We start from the raw sequence: 24954 nt of genomic DNA, 5'->3' as shown, positions 1-24954 counted from the left end.
CAGAAATAGAAAAATGTGCAATATCTAACAACAAAATATTAGAATGAATACTATTTTTATATTATATTAGAATAGGCATTATGTGGTTGTAAATATTGTGAACATAAAATCTGCCATCGATATAATCAGTAGTTGGCATCTCACTTTTAGACACAAGTCTTCTCTGAGATAAAGTATTAACTTTTGCCACAGGTTTGTCATAATGATAGGTAAAGCTGGGGTTTAAATTGGCACAGAAAATTCAAATTTGCACATTTTTTTACCTTTGGCTGAAAGGATTTTATTATAGTGAACAGCCATGTGATTCTTGACCAGCTGGAGAGTGGTTAGTCTGAGAGAAGAGGAGTCAGTGCAAAAAGCTAAAAATTAAAACATATTTAATCATTACATAGTTAAACTTAATATATAACATCACAAGATACACAAGTTACTGAAGTCATTCTTGTTCTGGAGTTCACCAAAGAGGCTGAGAGCACACGTGCATGGCGCTGAATCCAGCCCTCATCCTGCTCTGCTAACACAAATTAGCAACTCAGCACCTGGTTCAGACCTCTTCAAGAACTAAGTTTTATAGGCTTGAGATTTCAGAAAAGAGATCTAGAATATAATCTATTAAAATAATCTAGAATATAATCTATTAATAGATTGGTAATTTTAATCTACTATTAATAGAATTGATTACTATCTATTTTATATCTTTTTATCTCATAACTAAAAATCTTTAGTCACTAGCTTGGCTATGAACAAACCACTAAGTTTGGGAAATCAAACAAATCCCAAATCAAGAGACTATATATAAAGATTCTGCTCTGAGAGGCGAATCTGACTTTACACCTGGAATGGAGATCCACAGACTGCTTTAAGCACAGGCGCATAAAATCTATGCTGCTCAACTTTTCTGCCTTCACTCCAAGTGTTTAAACGAACTCTCAGAAGCATTAAGCACCAATAGATAAGTATAAAGTACTATGCAGACATATTTTAAACATTAAAAGCACTTTTTTTTGCATGTGTATGTGTGGGATGTATGTGCATGTCCACACGTGTGTGGGTACATGTATATATGGAAGGGTGTGTGTGCGTGTGTGTGTGTGTGTGTGTGTGTGTTGGGAATCTTCTTTGCTCACTCTCCGTCTCATTTATGGAATGATGAAGCTAGGCTGGCTGATCAAGCTGGTCTACCTAGCCAGCTGCTCTGCGCGTCCCACCTCCGGCTCCCCAGGCAGCTGGGCTACCTCTCTCACCACGCATTCATATGGGCTTTTGGGACTCAACTCTCAAATTTGCAAGCAAGTGCTTTATCCATGTGCCCACCGAGCTATCTATCTCCCCAGCCCCTGAAACGATTTTGAGAAGTAGTACGAGCATATGCTTAAAAAAATTCAACAGTGAAACAGAATATAGAGCTTGAAACACAAGAGACTTTTCTACATTGAAACTTAGATTCCCCTCCTAGATCTATCCTTTTAGGGAACCTCTGCATAACATAAGCATGTTACTATGGAAGACACTAGAGGGACACTTGTCATGCACTGTGCCACTCTTTCTACCTGTAAAAACCTTTCTAGCTATTACTATCAGCATTTAATAAAAGTGGAAACTGAGGCACAGACTGTGAACTAAGTCTCTGACGTATTCCTAACAAAGGATGCATTGCTGAGAGTCAATTCAGCGCATGCTGACGAGCTCTGTGAGTCCATTTTGAGAGTTAGCAAACAGTATATTGTATTCTTCACTTTGCTCTTTTGCGTATGTTTCTTTTAAATCTGGTTTCAAAGTGTGTGTGTGTGTGTGTGTGTGTGTGTGTGTGTGTGTGTGTGTGTGTGTGTGTGTTTTCCTGAAGATTAAATCTAGGGTCTTGAATATACTACACAAATACTCTAACCCTGAGCTATATCCCTAGCACTCTTTTTACGTTTTATTTTGAGAAAGCGTCTCATTAAATTCCCAGAATGGCCCTGACATCACTCTGTAGCCCAGGCAAGCCATAAACTTGCTATCCTCCTGCCTCAGCCTTCCAGATATTGGTATTACAAGCTTGGGTCACCAGACACTGCTTCAAAGACTTTTTGTTTTTTAAAAATCAGTTTCCATAGCTGTTTCTATGTATATATGGTAGGACAAAGAAATAAAAGAAATAATTGAAAATTTCATCATTTCTTCATATTTAGAGGAGCATTTAAGATTTTTCATGGAAATAAGGACAATAGCTTTAAGTTGGTTTTCCTAAAACCCATGCCAAAGACTTTTAAGTTATAATTACAAAAATTATTTTAGAGTTAACATTACAGTTTTACTCTGAAGACTCTAAAATGTAAAAGCATCACAGGACATAGAGATTCAGCAACCCATAAACATCAGCTGAGAATATATTCAAGTTTTCTCTACACAGCTTTTCTTTAGGGCTTGGGTCTTTGTAATCATCATTTACAAAGCAGGCATGTCTTAAACCAGACCTTGTGCTGGCAAAAGGAGCCCCTGGCTGTAGCAGGGTGGGAAGCAGGAGGTAGCTAAGTAAAGGAGGAGGCAGGTAGGCACAGTAAAGAACGCCTACACCATTTACTTCCAGTTACTAATGTGAAGTACAAATGTTCATTAAGAGAGCTGTTTCATCAGGCCATGTGGTTTCCCAGCACAGAAAACAGTGAGTCTTTCAATGAAGCTACAGTTTTGAGTAGCTGACTTACCATTGCTCTTGGTGCTCAAGTGTCCTGTAAATAGGCATGGTGGACTGTATCTGGGGAGGACAGAGGTTGCTCTGACTTTCAACAACAATAAAAACCACGAATTAGGACATGTGAAACACAATGTTCACGAAAAACAATATAGAATATTTTTAAAAAGAACACATTTCATTTTTAAACAAAGTTGTTAAAACTTTTATTCAGCTAGGCATGGTGGTGGTGCATGCCTTTAATCCCAGCAGTTGGGAGGCAGAGGCAGGCGGATCTTTATGAGTTTCAGGACATCTGGGTCTACACAGGGTTCGAATTCAGCCAGGACTATATAATGAGACCATGTTTCAAAAACAAAACAAAACAAAAAACCCACAAATCATTTTACTACCAGCAATAACATATCAAACAGCAAAAATCCTATGACCATCGATTGAACCTTTTCTTTTTTTGGGAAAATAAGATAGGGCTGGGGAGATGCTCAGTTGATACAGTGGCTGTCACAGAAGTCCCAAAGACTTGACTTTGGAATCCATGTAAAAAGTGAGGTATGACAGCACATGCTTGGAACTCCAGTCTTGGAGCAGCTAGGGGTGGGCACAGGGAGCTGGTTCCTGGACACTCTGACACAAAGTACCCTCACTGAATCAATGAACTGATAGTTTTAATTGTCAACTTGATACAACCTAGAATTACCTGTGAAAAGACTCAATGAAGGAGTGTCTAGAGCACAGTAGCCTGATCATGCCTGTGAGGAATATTCTTTTTAAAGAATATTTTAAAGTGTGCTTATGTGTATACCCTCAACATGTGTACTAGTGTCCTTGGAAGCCAGAGGCATCAGATCCCGAGCTGGAGTTGAAGGAGGTTTTGAGCCTGTCAGTAGATGCTGAGAATCAACCTTGAGTCCTTTGCAAGGGCAGTAAGTGGTCTTAACTGCTGAGCCATCTCTCCAGCCACTAAGGAATTTTCTTGATCGTGCTAACTGAAGTCAAAAGACCCAGCTGAATGTAGTCAGTACCACTTCATGGGCCAGACAGTGAACTGTCTCAGAGAAACTGAGCTGAGCAGTAAACCCACATGCATTGGTCTCTCTCTGCTCTTGCCTGGGGATGTGACAGGACTAGTGTTTCAAGCTCCCCCTGCTGTGGCTTCCAGGTAGTGATGGATGATAGCCACCAGAGTATTTTACCACAGCAATAGAAATAAAAGGAAACCAGCGGGAGACCCTGTCTTAAGAAATAAGGGTGGAGAAGACCTGAGGAAACACACTTGACCTTAGCTTCAGACCTACGTATATGTGCACACACACATACACAGTTTTTAAAGAAAACAAGCTATTTTATGTGAAGCATTGTGTGTATTCAGGTGAGTGCTGGGCAAGTACTGTACGACTGAACTGTTTGAAAACAGTTAATTTAAAAGTTATTTTAAGAACAGTTTACTTTGAGACTTCAGTTTTACTAGATCAAGTGATCAATATATCAATTATGTCACTTGATAAATACTGACTTTATTGTGTTCATTACTGACCCATTAGATGTTTTGTTTAGAGCTAATACATATTTCGAGTTATACTTATCAGTTTTCCTTTTGAGACTAGGTCTTACTATACTACCCAGGCTGGTCTTGAATTCTTAGGCTGAAGTGATCTTGCCTCAGTCTTCCAAGTAGTTGGAATTACAGTGCACACCAATGTACCCAAGTAAATGCTATATTTAAAGACAATTCCAGTAATGTAAAAATAGTGTCTGGTCTTTGAGACTGCATGAGATTGGAAAATTACATAGACCTCATCACAAAATAATTTCTTTCTCCAAAATGTAACTGTATGTTCACCACAGCAGGGCAGTGGTGGCACACACCTTTAACCCCAGCACTCAGGAGGCAGAGGCAGGTGGATCTCTGTGAGTTCAAGGCCAGTCTAGTTTACAAAGAGAGTTCCAAGACAGCCAGTGCTGTTACATAGAGAAACCCTATCTCGAAAAAACAAAACAAAACAAAACAAAACAGAAAAACTGTTAAAAACCAAAAACAGAACAGAGTTTTAGCATTAATGTAACTAGTGTGCAGAACATGAAACTATCGCCCAGGCGGCTTTTTTTGGTGTGGTGGTACAGAGGATCCCACCAACTTATTTACACTAAGATGTGTACTCACTGGTTTCTAACATCCCTAACACATAAATGTCATGTTAAAGCTCACAGAGCTAGAGGAACAGACAAACCATTTCATCTGGGCCCTCAGGAGCTGCTCCCTGAAGGGGGTATATTTTTTTGTTTCTTTACATGACTTTTTTTTTTTTGCCCAATGCAAATATGTTAGGTATACTGTAGTAAATATATATATATATATAAATATAAAATACATATCTCACATATAGTATATATAAAGTTTTTTCATTTCTTATAGCTACTTTTATGACTGTTTAACAATTCTCTATACTCCTCATTTAAATCAGCCTAGGCACAGTCTCTATATCCTGATTGGACCCAGAATGATCCAAAAGTAGTCTCAAATGAAATGTCTAGTAAAAGATTAGCATTCTCTAAACTAAGACTAAAAATTGGTGCATGAGATTGATGGTCTTGAAGGACAGTCAAATTCTTCAGCTCAGTTTCCTATATAATTTGAGTTTTCCTCAGAGAAAACTCATTGAGGAAAAAAAAATGGCATTTCAGTATTTTCCCAAAATTGCTTAGGAATAGGTCGCTTATAAAAGTATCTCCATGGGAACAACAGATTAAGAAATCTTTCCCAGTCTCTTTTCCCTTAGCTGTCCTAATAGGACACCTGTATCCTCTTGTTTCTCCAGCACAGGTTGCTGGTAATGCAATGGATGGTGGACCAACATTCTTAATTTTCCCCTTTCTCCTTCCTCCCGTCAGAGGTTGGAAACCAAGTCTTATAGATTATCACGTCTAGCTCCCCGTTTTACAGACAACGTTGGAAACCAAGTCTTATAGATTATCAAGTCTAGCTCCCCGTTTTACAGACAACGTTGGAAACCAAGTCTTATAGATTATCAAGTCTAGCTCCCCGTTTTACGACAACGTTGGAAACCAAGTCTTATAGATATCAAGTCTAGCTCCCCGTTTTACGACAACGTTGGAAACCAAGTCTTATAGATTATCAAGTCTAGCTCCCCGTTTTACGACAACGTTGGAAACCAAGTCTTATAGATTATCAAGTCTAGCTCCCCGTTTTACAGACAACGTTGGAAACCAAGTCTTATAGATTATCAAGTCTAGCTCCCCGTTTTACAGACAACGTTGGAAACCAAGTCTTATAGATTATCAAGTCTAGCTCCCCGTTTTACAGACAACGAAGGCTTGGGAAAGTGAAACAACTGGCAGAAGAATACCTCCTCTTAGTTAATATCAAAGACTAGAAACAAGACCTATTGTTTCTCAAGCTGGTGGCTTTCTGCTACATCACCACGCTGAAGGTTGACCCTACAAAAGAATGGGATTACTGTAAGCAAGTGAGGAACTTCTCCCCAGGTATCTTTCCTATTTTATGTTCTGAAATAGCTGAAGGAACTAATGAAATCTAAGACATGTGCTTTCAATTAAAATTAAGAATTTAAGCTTCAGCTAAATCAATGATTACTTATAAATGATATATGATTAATAACAATTATAGTTACTTATCATTTATAGTATAATGAACACTAGCCCTGGTACTTGTTAAATATAACATTTTATTTTACAAGTTCAAAACTAGAAACAATGATATTACTATATATTATGGGCTAAAAGTGAAGCCACTTGGATAAGGGATAAAGCATAAACCCTTCTACATCTGTCACCTCATTTAAAAATAAATATCCAAACATTACTAAGTCTGTTACTATATAAATGCCCCCACCCATACTATGCAAGTACAAGAATTAACTCAAGAGTTTTACATTCTTAGTTTGGGTTCAAAGCTTGTGCTCTGTCACCTACTGTGACACCGGCGGCGGCGGCGGTGTGTGTGTGTGTGTGTGTGTGTGTGTGTGTGTGTGTGTGTATTTATACTTTTTAGTTCTATTTATTTCAAAATATGAATAATATCTATTTAACAAGATTTGTCTGTGTATACTAAACAGTTGTTTGGTTATGGGTAGAACACAGCAGAGGTTTAAAGTTTGTTTTGTAACCATTTCTGAAGACCATAAGAGCATTTTGGTTTGCTTTTTAACTCGGACTTAGGTTTGTATGGTGTCTGAATATCCTGTCAACTGACGTTCTACACTAAGCATAACACTTATTTTGATCAATTATTGCAAAATAAAGGTGCACGCAAGTTGAAAGCAAGACTTAATTCAAGAAACCATGAGCAGATCAATTCAAAGGTACCCTTTAAATAGACAATACCACTCCTCTGTGTGTGTGTGTGTGTGTGTGTGTGTGTGTGTGTGTGTGTGTGGCTTATTTAGTTCTAAGAAAGGCTTAGGCTGTCGCGCTCCAACTCCTATTGGGCTGATTTGTAAAGATTTATGGATAGGGGTCACCAACTACTTCTCACTCGCCACTTGTCTCAGAATATCAGTCAAGGCAAATAGGTGTACACTGCGATTATGGGTAGTCTTCTGCTATTAAACATTCAATCCACTAACCGGCTTTGGGAGATTATTACAAATGAGGTATCCCAGCTCCCCACCTGGAAGCAACTGAACTATAACCAGCTCTAGGTGAGTCAGTTCTGGAGGACTGGGAGACTTTCATGTATGCTAAGTCCTAAGAAGGAACCAGGAGCTTGCTACGTATTATCTGCACTTAATCTCCAGGAACTCCGTGGCATGGGTATTTTCCCTCTGTGTTCAAGATGAGGAAACCGAGGGTCGTTTCTGTGAAAGCGGCTGGCCTGATCGATCTGGGGCTCAGGTCGGACTTCAAAGACCGGGCTTGGTCTTCTGCCTAGAAGATACCGAGGCGACAACAGGCTGCAGGATCCCGAGATGAGGGGATGGATGCAAGGCGACAACCCAAGGCCAGATGGTAGAGCAATAAGACGGGCAAGCGGAGCCTCCCCCTGGGCCTGTCCAGCTCCGGGCATCACCCCGCGACACTGGAGAAGGAGCTGGCAGGCCACCCGAAAGGCCAGGGCGCGGCCTGGACCCGCGCAGCCCCTTACCTCTCCGGCTGCCATCCATGCTTAGTACTCCTGCAGCCTTCGCGGGGACACTCTGTGTCCTCTCGGTTCTTATCCGGGCCAAGCAGGCCCCCGCAGTGGAGATTTGGAAAGACTAGCCCGCGGGGGCCGCAGCGGCCACAGAGACTGTCGCCAGGTCCGTTGCTAAGGGCCGGCTCTGCGGCGGCGTATTATGACGTCACAGCGCAGGGACGCGTGCTCCCAGGCCCCGCCCCGCCCGCTTCCCCAGGCCCTCCAAGCTACCTCAGAAAGGCAGTGGGCTGGAGAAGGGGTCCTGGTGCCAATCCGTTGCTCTGCCAGTCACCCAGAGTGAACTGCTGTCTGGAAGGCGAGTCACATCTGTTTCTGTCACCATGCCCATTTTTTACTTGGGGGCCTGGGATTCGAACTCGGGGTCTGGGATTCGAACTCTGGTCTTCAAACTTAAGAGCAAGCACTCTTGACCAGGGAGTCAACTCCAGCAGCCCATATCTTAGTTTGTAAGCATTGGTTTGAATTTTCTTCCTGCATACTGCGTCCCTCACCTCCTGTCCTCACTTCCCCTTTATCTCAAAGCTACAAATCCCGTTTCATTTTGAATGAAAGAAGTCTGTGAGAAAAACGGTCACTCTATCCGTGGCTCTCTGCAAGTTGTTTATTTTTGCAATAGTCAATTGTGAACCCTTGGAAATAAGATCAGAATGGGGTGGAGGGAGTGCAGAAAGCATCCTGTCATGCTGGGTTTCCCAGCAACAACGTCCTTGAACTTTTAGGCAGGATGTGCGAGTCTTTGTTTTGTGATCATAGAGCAGCATTTCTGGACTCTACCGCTAGAAAACAAACAACCACCCCCAACTCATTGCAACCAAACTCCCGACAACCAAAAATCTTGCTAGGTATTGCCAAAGGTTGCCCCGGGAGTAAACTACATTACATTATCCCGTCTGAGAACCTCTGTTATCATTAAAAAAAAAGAAAAAAAAAAAACAGCTGGATTCTGAGCCAGAGCTGCTGAGCCAGATCTGCTGAACTTTGAGCCTCTTTATATTATGGTTGGTTTTAATGACAACTTGCCACAAGTTACAATCTCTGCAATAGGGAGATTGTCCCGATTGCCTTAAATGATTTGGAAGACCCTCTCTGACTTTGGACGATACCTTCTGGTAGCAGTCCAGATTTTAAGGTCATGGCAGAAAAGGACGATAGTTCATGTCTTGCTGTATTGTCCTTTCCTCATGGCACTGTGGTACACATTGCTGCTGTGGTTGGATCATTCCACATCAGAACCAGTTTTTCACCAGGAACTAAGGACCAGCAGCTCTCCAGGAATCTTTCAGGTTTTTTGGACACCAGATGGGGACTGCTGAGGCACCCATCCTTGGGGACTGAGCATTAATGAATTGCCAGCCTCCCCAGTGAGAGAGAGCGAGCCACTGTGGGCTCCTCTGACCACTGAGGCACCCAAGGATAGAGAAACTACTGAGTTCTCAGACTCTCAGCTGTAATTTAGCTGTTTTACTGTAAGCTGACTTAATAAGTCACACACACTCATCCTTTTGTTTCAGTTCCTCTAGACAACCCTGACTAATACAAACTGTAGTATCAGCAGTGATTCTGGAGGAACAGAAATGTAGGCATGAGTTTCCCAAGTGGTCATGGTAGTAGCTGAAGGTAGCTCTCTAACTGGATGAAACCTAAGGCCATGAAATACTCTTCTGGTAGCATGGAGAACACTAACAGTCCATGGTGTGAGCCATTTCAAGAACTTACCAAGACACATGCATTTGATGCTCTCAATTCACCTCTCGTGAGCTGTAAAGAATTTAATAACTGTATAAAAATCTTTGAGCTTTTGTGGAAATAGAAGGAAAATGATACTGCTGGCTGATTCCGTTGAGCATCTTTGGACAAAGTTAGAAAGGAAACAACAAACAAAAGAAGCTGTGTGATAAAATGGACCAGCTCCAGTTGCACATAAACAATCTCAAGGTTTCTAAGTGAAGCCCTGGAAGAGAATCTTTTCTCCAGAAGCCTTAGAGCTCAAGTTGCAAGCCAAACACAAGCCTTTATTATATGATTAGCTGACTTACCATGTGAAATTATTTCCCAGCCTCAAAGTGTGTCAACAGTTAAAGTGAGACATTGACTGGAAAAGAATGGGATCCTGTGACTTCGGGTGGCAATGTGTGAGAGGACCCCAAGGAGGCAGAGGATGTTGACTCCTCAGATTCTGATAGCCCCACTCTGCCTGAGGAAATCCTCCCAACCCTTAGCAGAGGGTGCATCCCCACCCTACTCCCACCCCCTTCAATGTTGCCCTTTCTGCCCTGGCTGGAGGAAATTGATCCTGCCTCCTTTGCAGAGCAGGTGGTGACTTCATCTAAAGGAGGTTTCAGAAGGAATGATGCTGATGTCCCCCAGGATCCACCCATCCTTGCCTCTAGACCTGTAACTTGGCTAGGTTAAGTAAAAATGAAAGTGTGGTTCGTGAGGAGGTATGCTATGCCCCTAAAGAACTAAATGAGTTTGCTAATTCATTCAAGCTGAAGTCGGGAGACTGTTTGTGAGAATGGACTTTAAGGGGTGGGATAGTAGGAAGAGGTCAATTGAGACAATGCCTCCATCAGATTACCCTGTAGGCAAGTCTGTGGGGGCATTTTCATGAGTCATGATTGAGCGTGAGAGCCCAGCCCACTGTGGACAATGCTATCCTTGGGCAGGTGGTTCTGAGTTGTACAGAAAAGCAACTGAACAAGCCAGGAGGAGCAAGCTTGTAAGTAGTGTTCTTCCATGGCCAGCCTCTAGGTTCCTGGCTTGAGTTCCTATCCTGACTTCCCTTCATGATGTCTGTAAGTTATAAGATGAAATAAACCATTTTTTCCCTGAGTTGCTTTTGACCATAGTGTTTTATCGTAGCAATAGAAATCCAATTAAGACAACTTACAAGTTTGATCATGAATTAAATTTTTTTTCTTATAAAGGAAAACATTTAATTAAGATGGCTTACATTTTCAGAGGTTTGGTCCATTATCATCATGGTGCGACATGGTGGTATGCAGGCAGACATGATGCTGGAGAAAGAGCTGAGAATTCTACATCTTGCAGGCAACAAGAGGTGGCCTGAGATACTGGGTGTGGCTTAACCGTATATGAGACCTCAAAGCCCACCCCCACAGTGACACACTTCCTCTAACAAGGCCACATCTGCTCCAACAAAGTCACACCTCTTAATAGTGACACTCCCTTTGAGCTTATGGGGGCCAATTACATTCAAACTACCACAGCCAGTATGAGTTTTATTGGTTTCTTGATTCCTAATCTATTTTTACCTCTCTGTACATATTATTCTCTATATGGTTATAATCATTCTGTTACATTTTACTTATTCTGTGTGTGAGTCTGTGTGTGTGTGGGCATGTATGTGCCATGCTGCGCATGTGTGGAGATGAGAAGACAACTCAAGTCAGTTCTCTCCTTCCACTTTTATGTGGGTCTCAGGGATCAAACTCAAGTTGTAAGGCTTGGCAGCAAGTGCCTTTACCCACTGAGTCATGTCACTGGCCCATAATCATGCTATACAGATAATTTTATATCCTACTTTTTTTGCTTTTTGTTTGTTTGTTTGTTTTTCAAGACAGGGTTTCTCTGTGTAACAGCCTTGGCTGTCCTGGAACTCTGTAGACCAGGCTGGCCTCAAACTCACAGAGATACACCTGCCTCTGCTTATATCCTGCTTTTTAATTTATACTATCAAGTATGTTTCTCATAAATTACTCTTCCAATAGTCCATATTTAACGAACATATAATAGTCCATCTGGTGAAAATGAACTATAATTTCTCCACAGTTGGTGGGAGATTAGGTATATGATATAATAAACTTTCATATACATAAACATCCTCCAAAAATTAGAATTCTTTCTTCAGAAGAGTCTCATTAAGCACAGTAATTGGATGAAAAACCATAAGCGTTGTATTAGTTACTTTTGCGTCATATGACCATAATATGTGACAGAATCCACTCAGGGAGGAAACACAGCAGCTTGGGTCAAGGCAACAGGAGCCTTTGATAGACAACAGCTGTTCACATTACAGGGCACCAAGAAGAGGAGACTGAGGCTAGAACCAGGGGCTGGGCATAATCTTCAGAGTCCCACTCCTAGTGACCTACTTCCTGCAGCTAGGCCATAGCTCCAGACATTTCCAGAACCTCCCAAAACAGTGCCAGCAGCATTCAAAAGGTGAGCCTCTTAGTCCAATCGGGTGCTGGCAGTCTCTGTCTCAGGGAACAGTTGCAGTCTTGGAGGGTGAGTGGGATTTGGGGGAAGTGGGGTTTGGGTTACAGGGTCTGATGGGGGATGGTGGTAGTCTGACCTGTCTGCAGGAGGTCTGCCTGCCCGACTGGCCTGAGACTGGGACTGCAATGGGTAGTGGTGTAGAAGGGCAGGGTTGTGCCCCTGGGCCCAAAGCCTAGGGGCTGTGGTGTTCAGGTTTGAGGATAAAGACTCATCTCTTAGTCCAGTCAGGTGCTGGCAGGCTCTCCATGAATAAAATTTTAAGCTTGGTCGAGCCTCAAGTCCCTGTTTATGTAAATGAAAGGGATGCTAGAAATTGTGCAGATACAAGTATTATGATATGGACAGTGGCTGACCAAGAAAACGTGGTGTTGTACAGATGTCAGGTTTCTTTTCTAAGACTTCTGTCTCGGAAGAGCCAAACATAAGGAGAATGAGGCTTAAGGGAAGCAAGTCAGAAATCCTATAACAACAAAAGAGAAAGAACCCCCACGCCCCAGAATCCCAGTTATATCAATATCTGGAACAGTGGTTCTCTAAGACATAGGAAGGAGAGAAAATTGGACTTAAAAATGTGATGATTCTGTAGCTCCAATGTGTAGGATGATACAGAGTAAGGGGACAAAGGGAGACTGGAGTTGTGACTCAGCAGGCAGGAACACCTGCTCTTGCAGCGGACCTGAGTTCAAGTTCACAGCTACCAGATCAGGTAGCTCACAATTACCTGTACTTCCAGCTTCGGAGGATCTCAGACCTTCGGCTTCCAATGCCGCCTGCACTGGTGTGTGCACACCCACACATACACACACACACATCCTCACAGTTAAAAATTAAATACCAATTTTTAAAAGACAGAATTGGATATTATGCAGAAAGCCAACTACTCATTGTTAACTTAAAATTCTGAGATCCCTAGGGCATTTATTACACCATTAGCAGCTTAAAAAAATCCACATCACTTATAATATTGTGCATAATAGGTTCCCAATAAGCGTTTGCTGTATTTGACTAGAGCTGAAGTTTAGAGAGTAAACTGAGGAAGGTAACACAATGATTTGGTTTGCTAGAAAGAGATGCTGGCTCCTCATATCAAAGCAGACTTGTGGATAAAAATATTCTGCTTTAGGTCCTTAACGTATGGAATATTATGGCTTCTAATTTTGTGGGATTTTTATGGGATTCCTCTGTGTGCAAACGTGTCTCTACATCTATGTATGTTTCTTGGGCTTTTTCTTTGGTTCTTTTTCTTTTTTGGTTGTTTTATATTATTCTCATTTGTTTGTTTTTTATTTGTCTTATTTTATTTTATTATTAGTCCTTAGATGCTTGTTTGTTTTCTAATGAGAGACAGAAAGGGTGTGGATCCGGATGGGAGGGGAGGTGAGGGAGGAACTGGAAGGAGTAATGGGAGGGGAAACTGTAATCAGAATATACTGGATGGGAAAAAGATCTATTTTCAGTAAAAGACAAAGTATATTCTGCTTTGAAGTAGGAAAGAGGCTTCCTAGTTGGGGGAGGAGGCCGGGAGAGTGGAGAGGGTCCTGAAGTCCATGTTGTCTGGTGTTTGACTTTCTCTGTGGCCATCCTCAGTTTGTTATTTTTCTTTTTTTATTTTTATTTTTATTTTTTTTATTTTTGGTTTTTTTTCGAGACAGGGTTTCTCTGTGTAGCTTTGCGCCTTTTCCTGGAACTCACTTGGTAGTCCAGGCTGGCCTCGAACTCACAGAGATCCACCTGGCTCTGCCTCCCGAGTGCTGGGATCAAAGGCATGCGCCACCACCGCCCGGCTGTTATTTTTCTTTAAAGCAGTTGTGTTGTCCCATTTCTTTCAAGAATGAGTGTTCAACAGTCATTTACAGTTTAGCAGCGGATATATTACTGTAAGTGACATGTAATTTGTCCTTGGCTTTTACTCTGTGTGCGTGAACAAGAGAGAATACCTTTTCTCAGGAACAATCCAAGTCTTGGCCACAGGTATACAGCTGGTATGAATGTATTGCAGGGCTAAGCTCCCAAGAACATCTTTACACTGGGGGATCAGTACCAGTTGCATTGACCTTGGGGAGGAGGCATCACTATGAAAGTCTTTTGCTTGATGTATCAGCATGGCTTCATGTTCAGAAATTACTCCAGTACTGTATTCTTGTTATTTACATTCAGAAATTGGTGCATCTATGGCTTTGAAAGAAAAAAATATTATCTTCTTGAGTGAATTTTCAGGTGAAGGCACCAATGGTTTGATTTCTTTGTGTGTGTGAATTGAAAAGATGCTCAAAATTATTATTTGTGTTCAATTTTGATATAATTGTGTTCAATTTGATATTGATATTATATTTGCTATTATTTTAGGCTACTTTTAAAAAATCTTTTTAGTTCTTTTTACTGAGAATGCGGCTTTTAATTTTCTACTTTTATTTTTTATTTGTGTGTGCATGTGCATGTGTGTGCGCGCGTGCGTGCGTGTGTGTGTGTGTGTGTGTGTGTGTGTGTGTGTGTGTGTGTGTACATGCCTCAGAGTCCAGATGAGGACTTGGCTCTCCTGGAACTAGAGTTACAGGCAGTTATGAGCCAACATGTGGGTGCTGGGATCGAACTAAGGCCCTCTGCAAGAACAGGACATGCTCTTAACTGCTGAGCTAATTCACCAGCTCTCTCTTCTCTTTTTTTAATGGTTTAATTATATCTCTCTTATTGAATGATTTCTAAGCCTTTGGGATGATGAAATACATAAAATAAATTATGTGTAAACAGTCTGTACCACCCAACCTAATAAAACATGTAGTTTATGTTCATTCTATTTTAAATGCTTTATTATTGTACAATTAATTTCTATTTTATAGATGGCTCTTAGTTTCACAGTACAGAAGCCTCCTGAAGATGGTGCTTGCCTCTTTGGACATGCCTAGAAGCATCAGTGAAAATTATCAAATGAATGTAGAAAAAGACACAAGAGACAAAAGGCCAAGGTTTTACCTTTATTTTTATTGGGTTATTATAAAATATTGTTATAATGATTTTATATTTTAAATTACATTGTATTTATTTATGCATGTGTATGCATGTATGTATGTTGGCACACACATATCATGACATGTGTGTCAGAGTTACAGGAGCAGTTTTCTCTTTCCACTGTGTGGGGCATCAGGTTTGGTAGCAAGTGAGTTTGCCTGCCGAGCCTTCTCTCCTGACCATGAATGTACACTTTTGTTGTTGTTTAGTTTTATTTTTTCACATGTATGGGTATTTTGCCTGTCTGTCTGTGCACTATGTACATGCCTGGTGCCCATGGAGACCAGAAGGCATCAGATCTCCAGGGACTGGAGTTGCAGATGGTTGTGAACTGCCGTGTGGGTGTTGGGACTTGAACCCAGGTCCTCGGGAAGAGCAGCCAGTGCTCTAAGCCACTGAGCCATCTCTCCAGCTCCTCTACTAATGTATCTTAATCTTGAAGTTCCTAAAGGACAAAAAAGAAAAATTATGCGATATTTTTGAGTTATCCACTAGGACCAAGTAAAAACACACAGAATTCAAAGATGTGTGAGCACTTTGTGTGTTCTATACAAAATCCTTTACCTTCTGGTGGCTGATGAATGCTTGAGAATCTGAGCTACAGTTTTTTTTTTTTTTTTTTTGGTGCCATTTCTCAATCAATGTGATTCATTTAAAAGCTGAGAGAAGATGTAAGTTTAAAGTGTGTCAGTATGGATCTGAAATGGATTAATTCTCTGCTTGTCACTAGGGGGGGCTTTAGGAAAGGTTTTAAGTTCCATCCATGTGAGAAAAATGAGCCATGTTCAAGCGATATTAACCCACAAATCTTAACCAGGAATTACAAGGCACAAACACTAAAAAATGACTCTGGGGAGGGGTTGTTTGAGTTATAGTTAAAGGCAGAACAAGAAGTTCTTTTTCAAGGGCAGGGAAAGCTTATGCTATTATCTAAAAGTCCAGTGGATAAAAATAGCTTTCATCATTGTCAACCTATAATTTGATTTTTCTTAATTTTATTGTTTAAAGTAAGAGAGAGTAGGGACATCTGTAATTCTCTGTGAAGTAATATGTGTCTAATGGGAATACAGATATTCAAGACAGAGTGATAATAAGATCCACTGACCCCAGGTGATCATTCTGAATTCTCTTAAGCAATAGAACACTGATCCCTGAACATAAGCAGAATCTTGTCCCTGATTGTTTTCATGAGCTCTTAAACTGCATAGGGTTTTATGTATTTTTGTGGTGTTGGGTATTGAATATTATACTTCTGGGTCTTATGTCTTCTAGATAAGCAAGCACTCTATTGCTATTGTTTGTTTGTTTTGAGACAAGGTTTCTCTAAAGTGGCTTCTAGCTCATGATGTTTGGGCCCTCTGTCTTGTGGCCACCACACATTGTTAAACCATGGTGTTTTCACTGCACTTTAAAAAAGATGTATTTTAATTTTATGTCTATGTCTGTGCACCACATATGTGCAGTACCTGCAGAGGCCAGAAGGGGATGATGTTGGGTCCCCTGGAACTGGAGTTACAGATGGATATGAGCCACCATGTAGGTGCTGAGATTCAAACCTAGGTCCTCTGGGAGAGCAGCTGATGCCTCTAACTGCTGAACCTTCTCTCCATCCCTCCCTGTACTTTTTAATATGCTTCTTTCCACAATTCATTTTTATTTTTCATGTGTTTGAAAAGAGTACAAAATTGTGTCTCAGTAGGCAGCTTGACTGGCTTCTTGTTACCAATGAAAGATTCATTCGCATTATGACCTTTTGGCCGAGGCTGCCAAGATTTCAGACATCAGGTCCGCTGATAATTGCCACAGTCCTCCATCTTTGTTTCTTCCCAGCTGTGTTCTTCAAATCTTCTCATCCAATTAAGAGAACAAGTCTCTGCGAAGAAAACTCACTCATTTGTTGGTTACTAGGTAACCTGTCCTTCTAGCTTCAGAGTATTTTATATTTTCTTCCCCTGCCAATCAGTTGTCACAACATGTTGGTAGGATGCTCAACTTAAGGAGCCAATTATTTGTACTGAACGCGTTCACTCTGTTTACAAATGGCATCACCCCTCCAAACATAGCACAACAAAAAACACGGCCAGATAATTCCGCTTAAGGAAAGGTTTGGAGTTTACATTTCCCATCACTGGGACCAAATATCTTCTGAGAGGCAACTGGAGGAAGAAGGATGTGTTCTCATTCATGTTTTGAGAGGCTGCAGTCCATCACAGTGGGTAAAGCATGGTGAGGTTCGTGCAGTCCATCACAGTGGGTAAGGCATGGTGAGGTTCATGGCAGCTTGTGGCCGTGTCAATGGGAGCATGAGGCTGCTTGTTCATGTCTTATTAAATGAAGAGACAGAGGGCTTGGGCTGGGACTAGATCAGGCTGGAACCCATAAGGCCTGCCCTGTGGCTCTATGTTTGCCAGCAAGGTCCCATGTCCAAAACCTTGTATAACCTTCCCCAAACAATACCTCCAGAAGGAGACCAGTTAGCTGACCCAACACATGAGCCTACGGGAGGACGGACGTTTCATATTCAAACGTTAACAATTTGTTAAATAATTTCTTTAAGTTCGAGGCCACCTTGGTCTACAAGAGTGAGTTCCAGGACAGCCAGAGCTACACAGAGAAACCCTGTTTTGAAAAACCAAAACCAAACCTAAAAAACAAACAAAAAAAAAAAAAAAAAGAAAGAAAAGAAAGAAAGAAAAAGAAAAGAAGAAATGATTTTTATAAACACTCATGTTCACACAAAATGGAGACGAGTTGCTTAAGTGTTCTATCTCAGACAAACCTGTCCTAAAACAGCCCTCAATAAATGAGATAAAATGTGTTTTAGAGTAACAGTTTTTATTTGAAGGCAGGGTCTTACTCTGTAGGATTGGCTGGCTTGGAAATCACTATGTAGACTAGCCTAGCCTCAAACTCACAGAGATCCTGCCTCTGCCTCCCAAACACTGGGGTGATAGGTGTGTGCCACCATATCTGGCCCAAAGTCACAGTTTTAAAAGCAGATTTTTTATTTTAAAGTATGTATTTGTGTGTTTGTGTGTATGTATTAGGTGTGTGAATGCAGGTGCCAGATGGAGGCCAGAAGAAGGCTTTCAATTCCTTGGTGCTAGACTCAAGTGTAGCTGTGGTCTGCCTGACTTGGGTTCTAGGAACCAAACTTGGGTCCTCTGCCAGAGCAGCAAGTGCCCTTAACTGCAGAGCCATGTCTCCAGCCTCTAACATAACACATAGGGCCTTGACGAGTTCAATTTCTCTCCTTTCATAAGACAAAGATGATTGCTTTGCCTTAACCCAGAAGGACTGCCACTGGCGATGGGGGGTGGTGAGCACATATATGTGGTTTACACAGCACTTGGCTGTCATTTTCGGTGCTCCTGAACTGGCCCTGATTGAGGATTCAAATGCAATAATTCATGTAGAAAGTGATCTGGCTACGCCTGCGTGAGGGCACAGAAGTTGAGACAGAGAAGAAAAGGAAGCAAAAGAAAGCGGTCGGGAGGGGGGGGTTGTTGCTATGGAGCAACTTAGCACTATTGGCAGATAGGATTCCATCCCTCCAGGGGACTCAGGCAACAGTAAAGAGCATATCAGTGCGTGTTCCTTGCCAGGTTGTGAGGGAGCTGGGCTTGTTTACCCTTATCACCATATAGTTCTTGTCTGAAGACTGTTAGAGCCTTAGTCAGCTAGTTCCCTGGCCTTCTGCCAGGCCCTAGGGGCCAGGTTAGTGAGGAGCAGACATTGGTGTTCATAGGATGTTCTTAGTACTAAGGTGTGGGTGCTGTCTGTGGTATGTGAGGAAGTGGCATGGACCGAGAAGCAAGAGCTTTACAATGTCTGTTGCCCTGGCAACAGGGGCCGTGCGAAACACATTTACTCTTCATATGTAAAATTTTTATTATGAAGAGACCTTTGAGGTTCTTTTACAGTTGGACAGGTACAGGAAAGGTGTTTGTTGTGAGCATTTATTGTTTCTGTCTGAGGAGTGTCTTTTCCCTTTGCTTCCCCTGGGAAATCCATCTCCTCGTATCCTTGAGATGATTTGGGCCCCACCTTCTTTCCTTCCCAGGTCCATCTCTTCTCCTAACCCATTCAATATCACAGGAAAGGACAATGTGTTCTTAGCCTAGCAGAACACTTCCAGTCAGCTGGTTACAGGGACCAAATGAGAGGTGCTTTCAGGACCCTAGATGTAAGCATCTCATTTCCCTAGGGTACCTGCATCCTTCTTGGCATATAGTTGCTAGAGCTACTCACTCACAGACTTTTTTCTTCTTTATAACTAGGAGTTGTGAGTTCTGGGCTACTAACAGTTATCTTGCTCTCTGTAGGGAAGAAGAAGAAGGGGAAGGAGGAAGAGGATGAGGAGGAAGAAGAGACAGCCTTGAAGACATTATTTTACCCCTTCCCAAATATACTTCTGGTTGAAGTGAGTTATGTCTTTGGACCTGCTGGTTATATGAGCCAATATAGTTATTGCTGTCACTGGCAATAAGAGTCCTGACAAAGCATTTACTATATAGGTAGTACGTCATGGTCTAAGACATCTTTTGATAACATCATGTCCAGTGTAAATTCCTGAGTTGTGAAAGCTACTTAGGTAGCTGTTGGAGGCAGGCATGCACTGACTGCTTTTTTATTTTTATTCTTTTTACAACCCAGAACATTTTTTCTCTCGTTTGAGGTTTTGCTACTTAATATGCAATTGCTCAGTCACAGCATCAAATAACTTTTGAGTCCCACCTGTGAGAAAGCTAGTCTCTTTCAATTCTTTGGGTCCTAACTGCGTGAAGGAAGAAGCCTGCCTTTGGTATTAATACATTCTCAGTGCCTTTGTCTCCTCTCTCTTGCTAGTAAAGCTCTAAGCTCAGGCTCAGGCAATGTCGACATAGGATTTCAGAGGATGTTTTTAGTTTTTCTTGTGATTTTTTTAGTTTTCCTGTGCTTGTTTAGGCTAATTACCATTTTTCTCTTGATTAATTTTGAAGCATAATTCCTTTAAAGACTGTAGCACATTTGAGCATCTTGGGGGCATAGCTCAGTGGTGGTATGCATACTTAGGGTGTGTCTTAGTCAGTGTTCTATTGCTGTGGGAAAAACAAACACCATGACCAAGGCAACTCTTATAGAGGAAAACAATTAATTAGGGGCTGTATACAGTGTCAGAGGCTTAGTCCATTATCATCATGGCAGGGAGCGTGGTGGCACACAGGCAGACGTGGTGCTGAGGGTCCTACATCCTGACCTGCAGGCAGCAGGGGCTGCCGAGAGCCTGGGCCTGGCATAGGCTTTTGAAACCCCTACGGACACACTCACTCCAACAAGGCCACACCTCCTAATCTTTCTAGTCCTTTCAAACAGGTCTTCTGCCTGGTGACTAAGCATTCACATGTATAAGCCTATGGGGCCCATTCTTATGCAAACCACAACAGGACCTGTGAGGCCTTGGATTTGATCCTTAGCACAGGTGGTGGTGGTGGGGAAGGGCAGAGCCAGGTGTGGTATACCACACATAAATATAATCTTAGCACTTAGCAGGGTGAGGGAGGAGGTTTAAGAATTCAAAGTCAGCCTGGGTTGCATAGTGAGTCCTCATCTCTCTCTCTCTCTCTCTCTCTCTCTCTCTCTCTCTCTCTCTCTCTCTCTCTCTCTCTCTCACACACACACACACACACACACACACACACACAGAGCAAGATAAAGTAAATTTGAAAAGTGGGTAAGTTCAAAAGAAAAATACAGTATAAATAATAAGGCTAGGATAATAGTATGGCAAAAATTGTAGATGTGACCTTAAAAGATTGTAGATGGGAATCACTTGCTTAGTATGAGAGTGTCCCCGCTTGTACAGGGGGGAGAGACAGGGAATAAGCAAGGATCCATTCAAGTGATCATACCTTCATGCTCTGATTTTATTTTAGTTTGTCTGATGTGACTTTAACTAAAGGCCGAAACTAATTTTGTGAAGGAAGAGCCTCAGCTCATTTGTGGGTTAAAACACAGAATGCAGTCTTTCTCAACCTCTGCTAGATGCTAATAGAACCCCCTAGTTTCAATTTTTTTTTTTTTGGTAACTTCCAGTAATTAAAAATCACATTCAGATTTTTAAGGCTTAACTCTAGTTTTTGAAAAAAAATTCACCCATGTTAGATCTATATCTCTTTTCTTCCCCTTCTCTAGCACTGGCTGGAGTGGGCTCCTGTCTTAGTTAGGGTTGTATTGCTGTGAAGAGACACCATGACCACGTCAACACTTACAAAGGAAAATATTTAATTGCGTCTGGATTACAATTTAGAGCTTTAGTCCTTTATTGTCATAGCGGGAAGCTATGCAGGCGGACATGGTGCTGGAGAGGTAGCTGAGAGTTCTACATCAGGATCTGCAGGCGGGAGGAAGAGAGAGTGACACTGGGCCTAGCTTGAGCATTGGAAACCTCAAAGCCCACCTCCAGTGACACAGTTCCTCCGACAAGGCCACACTTCCTAATAGTGCCCCTCCCTATGGGCCTATGGGGCCATTTTCATTCAAACCATCACAGCTCCAGAGGCACTGGTTAGAGAAAATGGAGTTTGCTTTCCTGCACCCCTCTTTCCTCCTGTCCGTGGCTGCTCTGATGCTAAGGTGGGGAGGAAGGAGAAAGAAGAAAGGCCTGGCTCCCTGTTTGCCCTGATGTCTTATTTCCTACTGGGTAGTTGATACTGTTCTTGTCTTTGGCTCAGTGTAAACATGTGATGGCTACAACATACTCCCTTGTTGCATCCATACTAACACGCATGGCGATACCCTAAAGAGACAGTTGTGCCCCTACCTTTGACGGTCAGACTGTTGAAACAAGTCCCGTAACATGGTGGCAGTTCCCTAAGCAAACTCTCCGGATATTCATTATGTAGCAAGACCTGACTCTTGAGCATATCTGCCCCCATTGTTCCCCACTGCTGCAATGTGCTTGCCCTTTGACCCCTTCTGTTACAGTCTCCGGCTACATTGGAGGCCATGGGCCTGTGGGTACTTGAACCATGAGCACACTTCTTGGTAACTTGGAATTAGAAGGGTACACAGAAAGAGACTAGCTTCTGTCTGAGCACCCCCCCTCACCCCCGCAATCAGGCCTTGTCTATTTATAATGTTTCCCCTATGCCTGAGTCTTCATGGGGGTAGGTAGGCAGAGGAACCAAGTAATACAGACCTGCAGCTGGAGAATGGAACCAGAAGTCTCCTTCTTTAGGCACCTCCAAATCCACTAGTGGATGATCCCTCAGGGGCTACTTTCCTTGGTATCTAAGAAGAACATCCTCTTCTTGATTGATAGAGAGAGAGAGAGAGAGAGAGAGAGAGAGAGAGAGAGAGAGAGAGAGGAGAGAAGAGAGAAGAGAATGACTTTTACTAGTAAGAGTTATCTCCATCAAAAGACACCACCTTTTTCTTACTCAATCTCATGTCTTGTAGTAGACTCAATAATGGCCACTCAAAGATGATTATTTAAATAAAAAGCACACTTTCTAAACAATTGAGAGTATTGCTTTTCACTTATATGGAAGAAATTGAGATTCTCTGAGAAGTTATGGAGACTATTACTTGCTCCAGGTACCTATTTCCCTTACACTGCTTAATAACAGCATTCCCAATTCTCAGTTGAACCTGATAGAATCAAAAACACATTTCTCATTCTGCCTTGCCTCTAGACGCACACAGGACAAAGTCCTGGTTAATGCACAAAATAGGAGATTTGTATGCAACACTGGGGATATGTTCTTTATAGAAGGGATATATCTGCCCTCTTTACTAATTCTTCCTCTCTCTTGGCTAGAATATAGTTTCAATGACATGGTTTAGAGCAATATCTTAACTTTAAAGAGGCTAATACTCAACATAGTAAAAAAGCTAGAGTCTGTAATCCCTGGCATTATGGTGTTTCAAATCAATTCAATGAATCTCGCAGTTTTTGACTTTTCTAAGAGAAATAACATTTGAGTTTCCCATTACTCATAGTTATACATAATCCTTGCCAGTCATCGTCAGGCTTTTTATAGTGTTCTCATTACATCATCAAAGTAGATTTTCCTAGGAACTAACTATTTGGACCATTTGGTGTACTTAATCAATGCAGTATGCCCACGCCCAGACTAGGCTCAAAATTTAAGAATATTTTTATTCTTATCCTTTGGCATTTTGGAATTTGATATACAACTTGATAAATTAGATATGAAACTTTAGACTCACAAATATAGGATAAATAGAATATTTTCTTTGAATTTGCCAAATATAAATGACTAGATATTGTAACTGTAATTCTTGCTTGGTAACTGTTTTGTTATATGTAATTTTACTAGGTTAAAGTTAAAACCTTCCTTTTTGATTAGACAGAAAAGGGGAAGTGTGGCAGAACAGCAGCAACAACTCAAAATTAGAATTCCTGACAAGCACAGCTGGTCCTTCCACTGGACATCTCCAGAGAGCATCTCTCGCCTCTTACCTGGCACCCTGTAGTGTCCTCTGCTTTACCCTCTGCATGAGCAAATTACTGGTGACAAACACATGAGAATAATGGACACGGAAGAAAAGAAAGCTGCTCTTGTGCCACTAAACCTCAGCTGTCAGGAAGCATCTCTAATACCACGAGTACAGATCCTAATTGTTTCTTGGAAGTGATCTCTTTGTGCCAACTCAAGCCAGAAGACACTCAGCATTCATCACTTCATGCCCTAGTGTGAACACAGTGCGATCTGGTCAGACCTTTTGTCGTTGAGTCTTTTGTTTGGAATAAAAGAGATGGAAAAATAGAAAGAAGAGAATGCATTGATAACCTGTCATTACTCAGGGGAAGTTCTCTTTTATATAGAAACTAACCTCACAAAAAAAAAAAAAAAAACCACCAAAACAAACCAGACAAACAAACATGGAGTTAGTTTCGTGTTGGCCAGCTACTCCTGGGCATAGAGCTACCCTGGAGTGTGGTTGATATGCCCAGTGACACATTCCACTGGGGAAAAGATTTTCCCCCTTGCCAACAGGTGTCAGTTACAAGTGTTGGGACTCCATGGCTTGACCTCGTGCAGGTCTTGTGTGTGCTGCACAGTTTCTGTGAAGTCTTATGTGCATCAATCCCATTGTGTCCAGAAGGTTCTGTTTCCTTGGAGTCATTCATTTATGTTTTTTGAAAGAATATGTGAGAAAGAGAGATGGGGGAGGTAGAGGATGGGGGAAAAAGAGCATAAAGTTGGGTGGGTAGGGAGGGGGAAGAATAGGGGAGAAGCTGTGGGAGGGGAAAGCATGATCAAAATATATTGAGGAAAAATATTTTGATAGCTAAAAAAGAAAGAAACCTCACAAGGAGGTAAGCTATAATCTAGAGTTGGTCATAGTCTAGAGCTTGGGAAACCCACAGGCATATTCAAATCCATATTTTCGAGTTTAATCAAAGCACAGAACTCCATAGGCAGGATGTGGAAATGTGGTCTAGTTTTAGTTCAAAAGTAAAATTTTCATGAATTTTACAATGGAATGGTATTTCTCTGTTTTTTTTAAATTTTTTTGAGGATATTTTACCTTCAGAAACCATTGGATTTCAATGTGTCATTCATATATTTACAAATCTAGTTGGAAAAAGCCAATGCATACTATGTAAAATATTAGACATGCATTAAACAACATCTTTCAAGAGTGCTTATGCAGAATCAGGGTCCTAGGTCATTGCAGACACACACCAGCCACCAACATTTGGACCTGTTGGGTCACAAGTGAATATAACCACAACTCAGTAACTTCTTGGTTCTGTATATTAGCTCTAAGAACCCAGTAGCTAAACTATATTAGAACCTGAAGCATGTCATCTCAAAGTAACATTGAGCTACTGAAAATGTAAATT

At 41.6% G+C, this 24954-nt stretch overlaps 1 protein-coding gene and 1 long non-coding RNA gene across 4 annotated transcripts in view; one reads left to right on the top strand and one right to left on the bottom strand.

The window, feature by feature from the left end:
* Positions 1-7970, bottom strand: part of Spata7 (spermatogenesis associated 7) — a 32249-nt gene extending 24279 nt beyond the window's left edge. The window contains exons 1-3 of one of the 3 annotated variants that reach the window (XM_059279776.1): positions 7797-7970; positions 2688-2762; positions 264-359 (exon numbers count right to left, since the gene is read on the bottom strand). In XM_059279776.1, coding sequence (XP_059135759.1) covers positions 264-359; positions 2688-2762; positions 7797-7815 — 190 coding nt within the window. In that variant the 5' untranslated portion in view covers positions 7816-7970. The remainder of the gene's footprint in view (positions 1-263; positions 360-2687; positions 2763-7796) is intronic. The other 2 variants (XM_059279777.1, XM_059279778.1) reach the window with 2 other exon arrangements.
* A 235-nt stretch (positions 7971-8205) lies between these two features.
* LOC131924488 (uncharacterized) lies at positions 8206-23821 on the top strand. The gene is made up of 3 exons (XR_009382919.1): positions 8206-8293; positions 14927-15052; positions 23450-23821. It is a non-coding gene; the product is annotated as an uncharacterized LOC131924488 (long non-coding RNA).
* The last annotated feature ends 1133 nt before the right edge of the window (positions 23822-24954 follow it).

The sequence above is a fragment of the Peromyscus eremicus genome, chromosome 14 (genome assembly GCF_949786415.1).
Source record: "Peromyscus eremicus chromosome 14, PerEre_H2_v1, whole genome shotgun sequence".
In the NCBI taxonomy this organism is placed as follows: domain Eukaryota; kingdom Metazoa; phylum Chordata; class Mammalia; order Rodentia; family Cricetidae; genus Peromyscus; species Peromyscus eremicus.
The sequence above is the reverse complement of the archived record's forward strand: the minus strand, read 5'-3'. Positions and strand labels throughout refer to the sequence as shown.